The sequence below is a fragment of the Perognathus longimembris genome, chromosome 24 (assembly GCF_023159225.1).
Source record: "Perognathus longimembris pacificus isolate PPM17 chromosome 24, ASM2315922v1, whole genome shotgun sequence".
In the NCBI taxonomy this organism is placed as follows: Eukaryota; Metazoa; Chordata; class Mammalia; order Rodentia; family Heteromyidae; genus Perognathus; species Perognathus longimembris.
This window is the reverse complement of record NC_063184.1, coordinates 35,957,161-35,973,868: the sequence shown is the minus strand read 5'-3', so window position 1 is coordinate 35,973,868 and position 16,708 is coordinate 35,957,161. Positions and strand designations below refer to the sequence as shown.

The 16,708-nt window shown below is 47.1% G+C and overlaps 2 protein-coding genes across 2 annotated transcripts in view; both read right to left on the bottom strand.

Annotated features, from left to right (window-relative positions):
• Window positions 1-1,478: 1,478 nt before the first annotated feature.
• Window positions 1,479-13,792, bottom strand: Pgrmc2 (progesterone receptor membrane component 2). The gene is made up of 3 exons (XM_048333783.1): window positions 13,342-13,792; window positions 4,780-4,935; window positions 1,479-2,528 (listed from the first exon to the last, which is right to left on the bottom strand). The coding sequence occupies exons 1-3, from the start codon at window positions 13,775-13,777 to the stop codon at window positions 2,431-2,433; spliced, it is 690 nt and encodes a 229-aa protein (XP_048189740.1). The 5' UTR covers window positions 13,778-13,792; the 3' UTR covers window positions 1,479-2,430.
• LOC125341514 (collagen alpha-1(III) chain-like) overlaps window positions 13,777-16,708 on the bottom strand; it is an 85,435-nt gene continuing 82,503 nt past the window's right edge. Inside the window, exon 6 of the mRNA XM_048333563.1 lies at window positions 13,777-15,405. Within this exon, the coding sequence (XP_048189520.1) occupies window positions 13,777-15,405 (1,629 nt within the window). The remainder of the gene's footprint in view (window positions 15,406-16,708) is intronic.

The window sequence follows — 16,708 nt, the reverse complement described above, 5'->3', positions numbered from 1 at the left end:
AAAAAAATGCAGGTAGGAAGACAAGTGAGATGAGTTTAACAGTTCTCTGACAGCATCAGTTAGGGGAGTGATACAAATAAAAATGGAGTCCCTCAGACCAAAACTATCTACAAGTCCTAAGTCAACTGACAAGCATGGATGGTTAGCTTGAGATCAATGTGGTGTTTCTCAAATATGCCTGATGCTAGTAATTATCTTAGGCACTCATTAAAAATAAAGACTGGTCAGCAGGTGGTAGGTTTGGATGGAGGCAACAGTGGGTCTACGGAAGAAGCTAAGTCATAGTGTTTACTTAGCACATGTGAATTCCGGGGTTCAAACCTCAGCACTGAGAAAAGAAGCATCTCTATTTTAAGTACCTCGGGTGACTATAAAATATGGGAAACAGAGGCTATGGAGAGCATGTCCACATACAACCAAAGTGAAGGTCCCCTCACTCAGACTCTGGCCAAACTACTCAAGAGCGAGACACATCCAAGTGGAATTAAAGAATTATCTCTAGAACACGTTTATTTCAAGCCCAACACATGAAATAACCCATTTTTCTTAACAGATCGCATTTAATTTTTACTGCATGAATACTTAGGGTTTCTCTATTCACAAGTACAGATTATTGAACTTCAGGCACAAATAACCCAGGTATGGATCAGATCTCTACAGAGAATTTTGAAAAAAAAATTGTACATAAAAACACTCAAAGCATTTACCAACTCTTTTTATAGCCATTCATTGGCTCAAATGAATAGAATGTTGTAGTTACAAGTTCCCCTTTGATGGCTTCTGCATGTATTATAAGACGAAGTCTTCAGTGACCATAAGTAGTTTTCTTTTTGGTACTTTTCCCTAAGAACTTTCATTGTCATGATGAAATCAAGTAATTGTCATACACAAGGCTTTTAGGAGGGGGTTTTCGACCTAATACTGGAAGAATTTAATATCTATTGGTATAATAGCCTTTTACTGTTTTATGTTTAATAACTGCCCGGCATTGCTATTATCTCTAGTATAACCACTTGGCATCAAAATATGAAGTAAAAATGTATTTTTAATATATATTCTCACCTGAATAAGCTCAGATCTTGACTGTCCCACAAAAGTGGAAGCTCTCAACATTACAATGCATGTGATACAATGTGTGCGACTTGGCTACCCAGGGCCTACTTTTCATCTCCACGAGTTTTCCTCATCCTGAATCCAATGCACAATCTTATTAACATACCACAATGCACTGGCTTACAATTCTGTATATAAAGTCCAACTACAGCTTATTTTGGTTTATCATCCATGCTTTATTAAAATGGTACTTGTATTTACAATATCGCAGAGTCCCTTCCAAGGCGTTCACACATCCAGACTCACCCAAACAGACATCCAAACCTCGGCCCCATGAGCCCACACCAGTGAGATGTAAGGGTCAGACTCCTAGAATTAGGGGAAAAAGAATTGTTGGTTTGTGGGTGTTTGTTTTTTTGAAAAAGAGAAAAGCAATGCATTTGGCCATTACAATGCTAATTAAGTTTGTGTATATTAACATGTGGCAGTTAACACTGAATATTCCTTTTACATTCTATGTACACAGAATGACTTCAAGGTTTTGCAGTCAATAGAACATTCCAACTTCAGTCTCAATGCTGCTTGTAGTGACTTCAGAATTCACATAGGGGCTTTCCCTAAAAATAATTCAAGTTTATGGAAGTGAAATAAGGCACAATTAATATTGATTTGACCTAGGGGAAGGAACAGAAGGGATAAAACTAGTTTCAAATGATCTCAGTTAGGGAATTGCTTTGATTTCAGTCCACCTGAAACCCATTCTCATTTCCACCGGATTCTTAGAAATAAGTTTTATTTTTATCCTTCCTTGACAAAGCCCAAAGAGAAGTTTGGGAACTCACATTTTAATGTTTCAGTAGCCTAAACGACTTAAGCCCCTGGCCATGTCTTCTTATCCCTCAGTGCTAAAATAAAAAAAACAGCAGTGAAATGAGTCCCTTGCTGTTTTTTGTTGTTGTTTTGAGTAGCAAATACATATCTGGTTGTCTTCAATACATTTTTTTTTTTAAATTCAAGGATGGAGGGAGAGACAGACAAGAAGAGGAGAGAGGGAGAGGGAGAGGAAGAGGAAGAGGAGAGTGAGCGAGTGAGAGATGCTAAAAGTAGCCTCATGACTTCCTTGCCATTTAAGAAATCCCTGTCATCTTCTCAGGATGATGAAGCCCCCACCAGACATTACAAACAACCACAACAAATGAGTTTGGCAGCATAATGTCCAGTTTTCAGATCTTCACAGCGAGACTCATTTATCTTGTATACAATCTGTTGAATGTTCTTTTCACAGCAGGTGAATCTGACCCAGCGACACCAGACATTCTGTGAAAAGGAGTAAGAATTGCAGTTCTGAAGGCCCCTGACTTTGGTGGTTTGCAAAGTTCAATCCTGTTTATTGTGATCCTTGGTATCTTCTTCATCTGTATATTCTGATGGCTCTTCTCCTGGCTTGAGGAGTCTGCCTACATAATCATATTTTTCTGAAAAATAAAGCAAAAGAAGATCAATAGTGGTCAAAATTTGTTTCATGATCCCATTGTAGAGGGAAGGTGCCAGCTTCTTTAGAATCATATGGAATAGGCTAAGTTCTTCTTGGTATTTTACTATGCCTAGTCTTTCTGTGTATATAAGGAGCTCAGCCTGGGAATTAGCCAGGTGCTGGTGGCTTACGACTGTAATCCTAACTACTCAGGAGGTTGAGAACTGAGGATTGTGGTTCGAAGCCAACCCACGAAAAAGTCTGTTGAGACTCTCCAATGAACTACTCCGAAAAAGCTGGAAGTGGTACTGTATGCAGAATGCTAGCCTTGAGTAAAACTCAAAGATAGTGCCCAGGCCCTGAGTTCAAGTCCCCTGACCAACAACCCCCTCCCCCCCAATGGCATGGGAATTAGTCTTTACAGGAGTGTTCAGTGGCAGTGGTTCTTTTAGCAGACACTACATCAGGGTCCCTGGGAGACCTTTTAAAACACACACATTCAGAGCTTACCCAACCTAGGCTCTGTGGTCAAGTCTGGACATCTGCACTTTAAGCTGGTCTGATCGGTCCTTAACCTTTCCTATGCTTCTAAGGCTGACCCCCAAGCCCTTATGTATGTTAGGTAAGTAGTTGTACAAGTTAGCCATATCCCCAGCTCAGGATTTTAACCCTTCATTGCCCAAAACATAGTTAAAAATTACAGATTATAAAGTAACATAATTATTATATTGAAGATTATAATTGGCAATATAGGGAATTTCTAAGTTATTTAAAATTTGTAAGTATACTGGACTTTGCATAGAAGCAGTATTTTGGAGCACAGATCATGGAAAAGAAAATGGTTGATTTCTTGAGCTAAAGGAGTTTTGGGGCTGGAAGAACATATGAGTCAGAGTACCATATGGTAAGCAGATACAATTAAAATATATCAAAGGAGAAAACATGTCAGTAGTCCAAGAAAATAAACTAAGGAGGTACAATGAACTCAGGTGCTGCTATGTGTTCTCTGAGGTCTCTGTGTGGCCTCCATTGCTCTGTTTTCTTTCCAGAGCTAGCCTGTCTTCTTGCCTCTATGTAGGTGACACACATTGGCCTCACCTTCTTGGTAAGTGAACTAAACCTAGGTTAAATGAATTAGCTGTCAAGAGGAACAGATAACGAAGCTCACTTCACACCATGGTACTAGAACACATGTCAAGAATCCAGAATAGTGGCTGGGGATATGGCCTAGTGGCAAGAGTGCTTGCGCGTATACATGAGGCCCTGGGTTCAATTCCCCAGCATCACATATACAGATAACGGCCAGAAGTGGCGCTGTGGCTCAAGTGGCAGAGTGCTAGCCTTGAGCAAAAAGAAGCCAGGGACAGTGCTCAGGCCCTGAGTCCCACACCCAGGACTGGCAAAAAAAAAGAATCCAGAACAATGGTTCCGAGGGATCAAGGGGTCTGTCAGATACACTGGCACACAAGCGGTAAAAACTGTCAGGGTATAGCAAAGGAAGACATTATTCCTCCCTTAACCTTTTATATTAAGATAATTTTAGAATACAGTATATAATGATAGTATTGATATCACTAATCCAGTTTTTTGTTTTAATGGTGATGAGGGTTGAAGCCAGAGCTTCAAGCATGCTAAACACATTATCTACCACTGACGTATACAAGCCTGTATTATTGTTGTTGTGCTTAAACTTGTACTTAAAAGTCCTAAAACTGTCAGTTTTTTTTTTTTTTTGGGGGGGTGTCAGTTGTGGGACTTGAATTAGGGCTTAGACACTCTATCACTTGAGCCACAGCGATACTTCCAGTTTTCTGGTGGTTATTTAGAGATGCGAGAGGCTGGCTTCAAACCAAGATCCTGAGATCTCAGTCTCCTGAGTAGCGAGGATTACAGGTGTAAGCCACCAGCGCCTAGCCAAAGCTGTCAGTTTTTAAGACTTTAGCTAATATAAGCATGTCCTACTACACCTGGCAATGAGCCAATTTTCAAATACAAATTCATGTCACTTTTTATGATGCTTAGAAACATTAAAATGGATGATACCCTTTGGCTCTTAAAAAATATCTAAGTAGTTGTGCAGAGGAGTTGCCATTTAACAAAGCAGCTTATGAATGTACTACTCCTTTATCAGTGTCAGCTTTTCATCATTCTTACCTACCTGTACCGATCCACTTCTGTCATAGGAAATAGTATGCACTTTCCTCGAATATATATTAAATTCTCCAAAGACTCCAACAAAATGCTGAAGGTACCTTTAAACTGCATTTCCCATTCTCGAACACTCTCCATTTGTACTGCGTTCAGGTCTGAGAGGTCATCATACTCATCTCTGAGTGCATCCTTATCTAGGCAGAAGGTGGCCAGTCCCCTGGAGGCATCTCTACCAGCAAATATCCCATAGGGACCCGCTGGAAAAAAGAAATGTAAGTTTGTTCAATGTGCCAATTAAAAGACTCCTCGCCACATCTATTATTTGATACCCGTTTTTAATGTCAAAATACACACACATAATAGGTGAAGTGATGAGAATTGTTGGAAATCTGTTGATCAAAATAAAGCCTTAAGCCCTAAATTCCAGTTACTCCTCAAACTTGTATCCAAAATAAGACTGTGAGCGCAAAGAAGGAAGTGCCAGCGTGCTTGACAAGAAACGATGCTTCACCCTCTGCTACAAGCCCTTGTCAAGCACACTGGCACCTTCTTTGCCTTCACAGTCTTCTTCCCTGACAGCTAATTCATCAGGATTGAGCTAACACCCATCACATAGGTCCTACTTCAACATCCATCTCTGCTACAAACTCAGGATTTCATGCTCCCACTTGTCTTTCTTGATCATGGCTTCTGCTCTACCACTTGAGCCACAGATCCATTCTGGTATTTGAAGATGGAATCTTTTTTTTGTTGTTGTTCGTTGTCTTGAATGCTGGGCCTGGGCTCTGGCACTGTCCCTGAGCTCTTCAGCTCAAGGCTAGTGTACTCTACGCTTACAGCCACAGCGCCATTTCCAATTTTCTGGTGGTTAATTAGAGATAAGTCTCATGGACTTTCCTGGCTGGCTTTGAACTGTGATCCTCAGATTTCAGCCTCTGGAATAGCTAGGATGACAAGCATGGGCGACCAGCTTAGAGATGGAGTCCTACAGATTTTTCTTCCTGGGATGGCTTTGAATCTTTATCCTCCAAGTTTCAGTCTCCTGAGTAGCTAGGATCAGAGGTTTGAACCACCAGTGCGTGGCTAGGATATGGCTTTTGCCTGGGCCAGCTTGGACTTTGATCCTATCAATGCTTTTCTGTCAGAGAATGAGTACCTGCTACTGCACCCAAACTTTTATTGGTTAAGAGGGGATGGCTCTAACTTTTTAACTGAGCTGGCCTCCAACATGATCCTCCCCATCTCAGACTCCTGAGTAGCTAGGATTTCAGGCATAAGACACAGTGTCAAGCATTGTGCTCGTCTTGTTTTAATTTCTGGACAGAGTAGCTCTAAGAATTAGTTCCTAATACATTAAATGATGCTAAGTTGTTTTTTTTTTTTTCTGGTATAGGGACTGAACTCATGGCCTTACACCACTTGAACTATGCCCCTAGCTCTTTCCCCCTCCTCCATTTTGTTTTGGATATCCAAGCCAGACTCAAGCCAGTCAAACTTGTGGTCCTCTTCTGTATACCAAGCAACTGGTGTGTGCTATGATTCCTGTCCTGTGTGTCACTACGACTAGTGCTTTACTTCTCTGGGGAAGGAATGGGATAACGGACCCCAGTGAAGCATTCCTCGGGAGCAGCCACTGTCTTCTTCATCTCTGTCTTCAATGCTCAGTCCACTGGCTGGCAAGAGGAATATGATTTCTCTCAAATTAATTAGCCGTACTTCCACTTCCAAATAGGGTAAAACTCAGATTTGATCCTTTTAAACAGACTCACTTATGAAAGCAAAATCTCAATCCATAAAAAATAAATAGACAACATTTCTGAAGAATGGAAGAGAAAATTTTACTGCATGTAACTGGCAAAGGCTACTAAAAAATTATATATTTTTTGGCAGTACTGGGGTTTGAACTCAAAGTTCCTTGAGCCTTCTCAGCTTGCTTTCTCAGCTTGTGCTCTACCACATGAGCCATACCTCCAGCCTGACTTTTCTTGAGTACTTTTTATCTTATCTACAGAATGGAGCAAGTAGATCTCTCTCTCTGCTTGTCCTGGGGCTGGAAATCAGGGTTGAGCATATCCCTGAGGTTCTTCAAGCACTCTACCACTAAGCCACATTCCCAGACCCTAGATTTTTCTCTTTCAACTTAAAAAAAAATGATGTAAAGGCTGGACCAGATATGGTAGTTCACACCTGTTAATACCTGCTACTTAAGCAGTGTGAGTCAGGACGGCAGTTCATGCCAGCCCAGGTATGAGCCCTTCTCAACAATAAACCAGATGTGTTGGTGCATGCCTGTCATCCCAACTACATGGGAGGCTGGAGGGTCATAGTCTGAGGCTGGCCCTAGGCAAAAAAGCACAGAACACTACCTGAAAAATAGAAGTAAGAAGAGCTGCGAGTTTGACTCAAGTGGTAGAACTACTGCCTGTCAAACACAAGAACCTAAGTGTCTCAAAAAATTATGTGTTAATAAAAGAACAATACAGTTTTACAAAGGACAATTATCCTTCCTACATCTCTAAGACATCCATATGTAACAAAGGTCACAGTTCTAAAACCAGACTTTCTGGTTTTATTGTTATGAACTATCATTCTAACAAGAGGCCTTATTAGAACAAAGCTTTTTCTAATGAAAAATTAAAGTTGCTCGATTAAAAAAAATGACTACAGTATTGACTATACCTGTATTTGAAAGCACTTATAAAACTTAATTACATGCAAAAAAAATCTGTACAACTTGAGAGAAGAAATTAGTTTTATCCTAATAGGCAAAAATTAAGGAAAACCAATTTAATTCCTGACAGTGTAAAGTTCCTAAGATATGGGCTGGGAATATGGCCTAGTGGCAAGAGTGCTTGCTTCGTATACATGAAGCCCTGGGTTCGATTCCCCAGCACCACATATATAGAAAATGGCCAGAAGTGACAGAGTGCTAGCCTTGAGCAAAAAGAAGCGGGGGACAGTGCTCAGGCCGATTCCAAGCCCCAGGACTGGCAAAAAAAAAAAAAAAAAAAAAAAAAAAGGTCATAATATATAAGAAGCTATTTTCCTGAATTGTTCACTGCATGGAACTAACATGGTTGTCCCAGTAATTGTGAACTAGCATTATTTCTGGTGAGTTTACAGTAGATGACTGTGGCCAAAAATTCTTCTAACATGCCAGTAGTTTATGTGTTTTAGTTGTCTTTATGTTGTCAGCTCTTGCTTAAACTGAAATTTTGCAAAGTAAGTGTTAAAATGAACACATTGAGGGGCTAGGAATATGATTCAGTGGTAGAATGGGTGTCTAGTATGCATGAAGCCCTGGTTTGATTCCTTAGTACCACATAAACAGAAAAAAGCTGGAAGTGGAACTGTGGCTCAATTGGTAGAGTGTTAGCCTTGAGCAAAAAGAAGCTCAGGGACAGTGCTCAGGCCCTGAGTTCAAGCCTCAGGACTGGCAAAAGAAAAAGAAACAACACATTGAAGATAAAAGTTGAAAAAGGAGGCAAACAACCAGGTACCAGTGGCTCACTGCCTTTAATCCTAGCTACTCAGAAAGATGAGATCTAAGGATCGTGGTTCAAAGCTACCCCAGACAGGTAAGTCCATGAGACTCATCTTCAATTAAGCACCAACAGCTGGAAGTGGTACTGTGCCTCAAGTAATAGAGCTAACCTTAAGAGAAAAAGTTAAGGGGTAGCCCTGAGTGCAAACTTCAGTACTGGCGGGCGGGCGGGCAGGCAGAGGCAGGCACACGTGTATGAATGTATGCATATACACATACACACAGGAGGAAAGACACCCTAAGGTATATAGTGCCTTGTGCTCCTTTCCCCAACCTTCTCATGATCAAGAATCTCATACTTCTTGAGACTGTTTTTTCCCCAATGGAATTGAAGCTGGATATGGCTTCATATATGTTGAAGAAAAATAGAGGAATAAGGGATAAACTAATAAACTGAAAATACATTCTCATACAAAAGAATAAGATCATTGTATTGTTAGAGTTCCACTGAAGTAATACTAAATAAAAACCATTCAGGACTATACTGAATCTTCCAAATTTACTGACTGTTAACATGTGAAACTGGGTAAACAAGACAGTGAGAAGGATGGCCTACTGAGCCACTGTGAGCTGGGTTTAATTTCCAGTGTTGCTACTTACTAGTATATACCTTTGGCAAGCTGAGCTCCAGTTCCCACAAATATAAAATGGGAACCTAACCTATATCATGGAGCTGCCTGGAAAATAAATGAGATAGTAAGCTCAAGAAATGAAGCTTCCTCCTTCTTTTCCTACTCCAACTTCTTTTTTTTTTTTTGGCCAGTCCTGGGCCTTGGACTCAGGGCTTGAGCACTGTCCCTGGCTTCTTCCTGCTCAAGGCTAGCACTCTGCCACTTGAGCCACAGCGCCGCTTCTGGCCGTTTTCTGTATATGTGGTGCTGGGGAATCGAACCTAGGGCCTCGTGTATCCGAGGCAGGCACTCTTGCCACTAGGCTATATCCCCAGCCCTCCTACTCCAACTTCTAGAATCAATGCTGCTCAATAGAACTCTCTAGAAGTGAAAGTACAGTCCTTTACAAAGTGTGTTGTTCAGTATGGTGGCTGTTATTGAGGAACTTCCACTTGTTTATGGCTACCACACTGGACGTACAGAAGACAATAGTAAGATTCCTTCCCAGTTTATTCCAGAATGATGTTTACTTGATAGCTCAAACACATCTACACTTGTCTATGTGTGTGTGTGACTCAAGCCAAGTCATCTACATCTCACTCATTGATGGGGCAGGAGTATTTAGCAACCTGAACAAGCAATGGATCTGACATAGCAGGAGCTTAACAAATCTGATTTCTTTTCTCCTCCCATATTCATTGTTTCTTAAATGATCACATTTTCCTCACATGCCAGTCAAGTAACTAACAGGTTGCTGAATTTAATAGTGACAATTATATTTAACATATTTTGCTAAGTGGTAGGCAATAACTACATGTCAATATTAACTTTTAATTCTTAACCAGCTGAACTTATACACATACACACACAACTAAAAGGAAATAATGCTCAACATTATGGAAGTGACATCTCACAAAGCAATGTTTAAGTATCATGAAATGGGAATAAGATATTGGCTAGGCATAGAAATTAAGTTTTCTAGCTTTCTTAGCTTACTCAAGTTACTAAGATTCTCAGATAAGGATATTGCTGCTGAACTGTAATGCTACAAAATTATTTCAGGATGAAAATAAAAACTAAAAGCAAAACAGAACCCCTCTGTATGTCACCTTAATAATAAACATTTAAAAATATTAAAAGCAAAACCTACATTTGTTTCATAACCAGAAATTTGGCTTCCAGACTTTCAGAAGTGTCACCTTTCTATTAAAGTAAAAAAGTAACATGGTCTAAGCTCATAAAATTTTCTGCTTCTTTTAAGTCTTCAAAATCCATTATGACTTTCAGTACAATATTTGAACTGTATTAGGGAGCTGATCATTATGTAAAATAAAACAATTGTTCATTGGTGGGAAGCTAACCTAAAATTGACTTCTCTATTCTTCTCTCTTCCTTAGCTGAGGGACTCTCTCTGTGCTATACAAAGGATTATACATTATACTTGTTACTCTTGTCTTGTTCATTTCTGTTCTGGACCATCTGCCACTGGATGCTGCCAAACCGTAATAGACTGTTTATGCAGTCACCACCTATATTGTACTTTGTGCTAAGACTTTACTTCAGCCAGTCTAGACAGGGGGTACAAAGACATCTTTTAGCTAAGTTGTATATTAAAAACTTAACCTTGTAGACAATTTCTTATCGTTGGGCATATTGTAATACCACTGGCGAAAAAGCTTTAACTAGACATAAAATCCTTAATTAAAAAACTTGAGCTTGCAATAGCTATATAAATATGAACACATAAGATGACGCTAAGCAAAATGAACTCCAAGTTGGGGAAACAAGCGGCTTATCGTTATTTTCAACATACCATGTGAAAATATGCCTTTTTGTCTTTCTTCCCCATGGTTCTACCCCTGATAGCACTATAACTGATTTTGGTACCCTGGATATTGTATATACATGTATAGGAACTAGGGAAGGGAAGGGGAATGATCAAAATGGAGAAACAGGATAAAAGACAAACCAATGCAACTACAATACTTAACAAAACTATATGCTGTAAGCCAAGAGTACAACTCACGTTGGGGGAGGGAAACGAGGGGGAAAAGGAGGGACGAGGGAGGAGGTAACAAGTTGGACAAGAAATGTACACACTGCCTTACCTATGGAATTGTAACCACTCTGTATATCACTTTGACAATAAATAAATAAATTAAAAAAAAACAACTTCAGCTTGGTCTGCTCAAATACTGTACTTTGGCTCTATTCTCTACACCCACATGCTCCTAATAAAAAAAGCATTAAGCAGTTTAGCTGATGACAATAGGGAAAGACATCTGGTGTGTGTATATTCTACCGGTGACTTGGTAGGAATGAATAGAGATATACACAGATAAAGACAAGCATCAAAGAAATTAAGTAGATGGACTCCAGAAACTCCAATCTCATCACTAGTTCAATTAGCAAGTAACAAACCAAAGCACTTGCAGAGTATCATCTAATCCATGGAAAGAGGAAGTATGTGTTCACAAATGTCAATTAATCCCAATACTAAAAAGATTATGTTAATCAACAGGTTTTCAACCCCCTTGTCTTTAAAGGCTGGATGCACTCTTTCCAGTAACAGGTCATTTTCAGTCTCTAATTATATTTATTGTATAGTCTTTTAAAACTCAGTTTTCACCACTGCACAGCCATGATGAACCCCGTTGCTGAACTTTATGGGACACCAACAGGTTCCATGAGTCTGAAGTTTATATGCACAACCTGAAAGCTACCTTACAACGATACTGTAACAGAAGGGCTTCTAAATCAACTCCTCCACATACAGCTCTTGGAAAGCAAAGTTCTAAAAATCTTGAACTTTCAGAACTTTTAGTGCATAGGGCAGGGAGTGGGTCTTAATTTACAACTCTTTGCTCACTAGTTCTGATAAGTAAAAATACAATACCTCTATCGAAGTGTATTTGGATACTTGTCTTAGTATGCACACACACACACACAAATCAACCAGACAGACACTCCTGCTGAACACATGAGCTCCACCCACAACACTCTGGGTCAGTATTCTTGCCAGTCTAATAAGGTCTGCATTCCGGTTCGTCTTCATCCCACATTAAATCTTGGACTGCATCTCTGAGCAAAACTGGTTTAGAAAGATTCCGAGGTTGCTCACACACCCGACTTCCCGACTGGAGGGCTGGGCAGGGCACCGCGTGGCTTGAGTGGGACTCGAGGGGAGCAGGGCAGAGGAAAGAGAGACCCAACAGGGCCGCTCACGACCAGGCCTAAGCTCCAGGTCCTCAACTTTGTCTGGAAGCCCCCCCTCCCTCCGCTTGCACCTTTCTTTCCCTCACGTCGAAACTTCAGAAAAGGTGAATGGGCAACAACTAGAAATCTGAACACTTCAGCCCAAGAAGGAGCTGCGAGGAGAAATGGGGTGGGGTGAGAGGGAGGAGGGGTCTGGGATGGGGTGAGGGGGAGGAAGGATCTGGGATGGAGTGAGGAGAAGAGGTCTGGGACAGGGTGAGGGGAGGAGGGGTTCTGGGATGGGGTGAGGGGGGGAAGGGGTCTGGGAAGGAGTAAAGGGGAGGAGGGGTTCTGGGATGGGGTGAGGGGGAGGAGGGGTCTGGGATGGGGTGAGGGAAAAGGGGTTCTGGGATGGGGTGAGAGGAAGGAGGGGTTCTGGGATGGGTGAGGGGGAGGAGGGGTTCTGGGATGTGGTGAGGGGGAGGAGGGGATCTGGGATGGGTTGGAGGGGGAGGAGAGGTTCTGGAATGGGGTGAGGGGGGAAGGGGTCTGGGAAGGAGTGGTTCTGGGATGGGGTGAGGGGGAGGAGGGGTTCTGGAATGGGGTGAGGGGGGGAAGGGGTCTGGGAAGGAGTAAAGGGGAGGAGAGGTTCTGGGATGGGGTGAGGGGGAGGAGGGGTTCTGGGATGGGTTGGAGGGGGTGGAGGGGTTCTGGGATGGGGTGAGGGGGGGAAGGGGTCTGGGAAGGAGTAAAGGGGAGGAGAGGTTCTGGGATGGGGTGAGGGGGAGGAGGGGTTCTGGGATGGGTTGGAGGGGGTGGAGGGGTTCTGGGATGGGGTGAGGGGGGGAAGGGGTCTGGGAAGGAGTAAAGGGGAGGAGAGGTTCTGGGATGGGGTGAGGGGGAGGAGGGGTTCTGGGATGGAGTGGGGGGGGAGGGGGTCCGGGACGGAGTGAGGGGGAGGAGGGGCTCTGGGACCGGGTGACAGCTGAGGAGGGGCTCTGGGACGGGTTGACGGCAGGGGAGGGGTTCTGGAGCACTACAGCAGCGGCCTTGGAAGCAGGGCCGTCGAGGGGGTGTCCTGAGGGGCCGGACGGTCGGGGGCCACCAGGTGAGCGTGGGACCGGCGGCCGGGCTCATGGGGGCGGGGCTCGGACAGCGCCGTCGGGGGTGGGCGTGGGGCCTGGGCCTTCAGGGGACGTGTGGGGCACCGGGGCCGCGCCGTCGGAAGACGTGGGGACCGCGCCGTCAGAGGCCTTGGGGCCCCCGGGCGCGGGGTCCTCCCTCCCCGCCCGCCGCCGCCGCCGCCTCCTCACCGGGGCCGTAGAACTTGCTGCCCTTGGTCACGTCGAAGACTTTCCCATTGACGGCGAGCAGGATGCGCGGGGTGCGGGCCCCGTCGTACTGGCGCAGCTGCTCCAGGCTGAAGTCCCGCTTCTTCATGCGGGGCAGGGCGGCGGCGGGGCTCTCCTCGCCCGCGCCCGCGCCCGCGCCCCGCGCCCGGCGCCCCCAGCGCGCCCACAGCCGGTAGGCCCCCAGCAGCACCAGCGCCAGCAGCGCCACGTTCAGCAGCATCTCCCCGCCCCCCGCCAGGAGCGCCAGCGCGGCCGCCGCCCAGCCGCCCCCCTCGGCCGCCGCGCCCGCCGCGCCCGCCGCGCCCGCCGCGCCCGGGCTCCCGCCGCTGCCGTCGCCGCCGCGCTCGCTGCCGCTCCCCAGGGTGCCTGGCTTCACGTCCCCATCACCCGCCGCCATCACGGCCCGCCAGCGCCTTCCTCTCCTCCCGCCCCCAGCCCTCCCCAACCCGCGGTCGGCCCCGCCCCCTGGGCGCTGCAGCCAATAGCGCGAGGGGAGGAGGCGGGGCCTCTCCGGCTCCTGATTGGAAGGCGGCGGGGTAACGTCGCGGCCGCTCCGCCCCTCTCCCTTCTTTTGCGGGCTGCGCTCGCGCGAGACGCCCCGCCCACCTCGCCCCACACTTCCCCGCTCCGGCCCCGGCCTCCTCCCGGGAAAGCGCCAGAAGTGGGCGGACCCGAAGAAAAGAGGCCGCGCCGGGCGCGCGCGTGCACGCGCCCGCGACGCGGAGGGACGACCGGGCATGCGCGGACCTCGGAACGCCACGCGCTCCTGGTTCTCCGCCCAGTCTCCCCGCCGCGCGCGTGCGCCCTGCGGTCGGTCCGGCCGGGTCCTCGCTCTCGCCCCACCCGGGAGCTCCAGGGGCGCGGTGACGGTGGGGCGGGCCAGAGAGGCGCGGGGGGGGGGCGCGGCCGGCGGGGGCGTCGGCGGACGGGCCGCGCGTGCTCCCCACGGCGGGGCCCCCGGGACTCCCGCGCCCGCAGCGCCCACTGGCTCCGCGGGGCCCCGGGCTCCTGTTGGGCGGTTTGGGCCGCGGCTCCGCGGAGACGCTCCAGCGGCAGTCGCGGGTGGGCGGTGTCGGGCGGCGGCGGCTCCCCGGGGGCGGGCCGGGTCCACTTCCAAGCCGCCTTCTGCCCCGGCCCCAGGCGCCGGCCCCGGTGGCCGAGCCCGCCTAGGAATGAAGGCGGCGGGGGGTGGGGGGGTGGGGACACCTGGGAGGGCCGGCGGGGCGCGGCGACCGCGGGGCTGGCGAGGGAGCCGGGGAGCGCGGTGCCTAGTGCCCGGCGGAGGGCGGAGGGCGGCTGCTGGCGGCTCCGAGGCCCCGGGCCGGGCTGGCGAAGGCTCCGTTTCCAGCCCAGGACAGACCCGCCCGCCGGGGAGCCGGGGGACCGGAGCCCGCGCCCGCCGGGGAGCCGGGGGACCGGAGCCCGCGCCCGCCGGGGAGCCGGGGGACCGGAGCCCGCGCCCGCCGGGGAGCCGGGGGACCGGAGCCCGCGCCCGCCGGGCCCTCTCTCCTCCCCGGGACGGGACGAGCTGAGTCCAGCTGAGTTGGGGCCCTGGGGCGTCGGGAGCCCTGGCCTTTCTGCGGGGCGCAGCGAGTGGAGCCGTGGCTCGAGGGGAGGCGCGGGCGGCTCCAGGGGGCGCGGCCTGGCCGCCGGGGCCGCGGGGTTGGACTCCGGGTGTCCGCGCGCGCCGAGGGGCCGCTTCGCGGTGGGGGCGCCGCACGAGCGCGGGCCGGGCTCACTTCCACCCCGTCGTGCCCTCCTGGCTGCCCTCCGGGCGTGTGCACGGGTCCGTGGAGCCAGGAGCGCGGGTCCTCCCCGGTGGCCCCTTCCACCCCGGCCGCGCGGGCACCGCTCGCGGCCGCCGGGCTCTTTCGGGGGAAGGCAGGTGCTTGTTCCGGGAGGGAGCCACGTCCTCCAGAGCGCGGCCAGCCTGTGTTTGAACTTGGACGCAGGTAAAGGGCAAGCTCGGCGCTGGACAGTAATGACCCCGGACTTTAACGGGAAGTTGGCACTGATTCTTTTGGACTGTAATTTAGAAGAACAGAAAAAAATTAATCTCTACATTTAATTTCTCCCTGGAAAACGTATATTGCGATGGGGCAAAATCAGATTGGGACGTCTTTGGCGTTTAGTTATGAAATGGTGATTCTCTTTTAAGGAAAATCCCAGAGTGTCAGAGGAGCGGGAGGAATGTAAGTTGAGGTAGCCCTACAGTAGGTTATGAATTACAGCCTGGGACGCAGGCTGATTCCGTGAAGGCATTCCCTTTCAGGGCCTTCTGGGGACAAAATTTACCATTTGTACCTGTAGCTTCAGAAGGTCCTAAAAAGTCAATACTGGAGAAGTGAAAGCAAGACTACCACAATGACTGCTCACCTCCTTCATGGGAGTATTTAGATCCCAAATAATTTTTCAGGAGTAAGTTGGAATGGTTAAGGCAATAATCTACACTCTTTGTTTTTGCTAATAATACCCCCTAAAATAATTTTCAAGTAGACACATTTTTGTCCTAAGTTTAGTTACAAAAGATGTAATGTTTAGTTCGGTATAAACACGACTATTTTAAAATTAAAAAGGACATGTCACTTAAAATACATTTAATGACATCTTAACTCCATAGAAATGGAATACTCACTGTCATCCATTTTCTTTCTTTCTCTTTTTTTTTTTTGCCAGTCCTGGGGCTTGAACTCTTGGTAGCTAGGATTACAGGTGTGAACTACCGGTACACAGCTAAATTATCTTCTTATTATAAATAAAAAGACCTGAACTCTTAATACATTGCTAGGCATAAATAGTTGTTCAGTAAACATTGAGAAATTAGTGAATTAAAATATAAGTATAGGGCCTGGGAATATGGTCTAGTGGTAGAGTGCTCGCCTTGTACACATGAAGCCCTGGGTTCGATTCCTCAGCACTGCATATACAGAAAAAGCTGGAAGTGGCTTTGTGGCTCAAGTGGTAGAGCGGTAGCCTTGAGCAAAAAGAAGCCAGGGACAGTGCTCGGGCCCTGAGTTCAAGCCCCAGGACTGGCAAAAAACAAAACATAAGTACAACAAATAGTGCTGTTGGTCCTAGGAGCCACAAGGCCTAGCATTGTTTCCTCCAGAAGAATTTATATGCACTCTCAGGGACCAGTTAGTGGCTGATAGTGGATGTCTCTATTGTTTGGCCTAATAGGAAGTCCGTAGGCTGCTTAACTGGCAGCCATGCCAGACTTTTTTGAGCTGTAATAGTTTGATGGTCCCATGTGTGCTGTATATCTGGGGAACGGTAGCTCTTTTCACTTGTTCTTTTTTTTGGGGGGGGGGGGGCCAGTCCTGGGGCT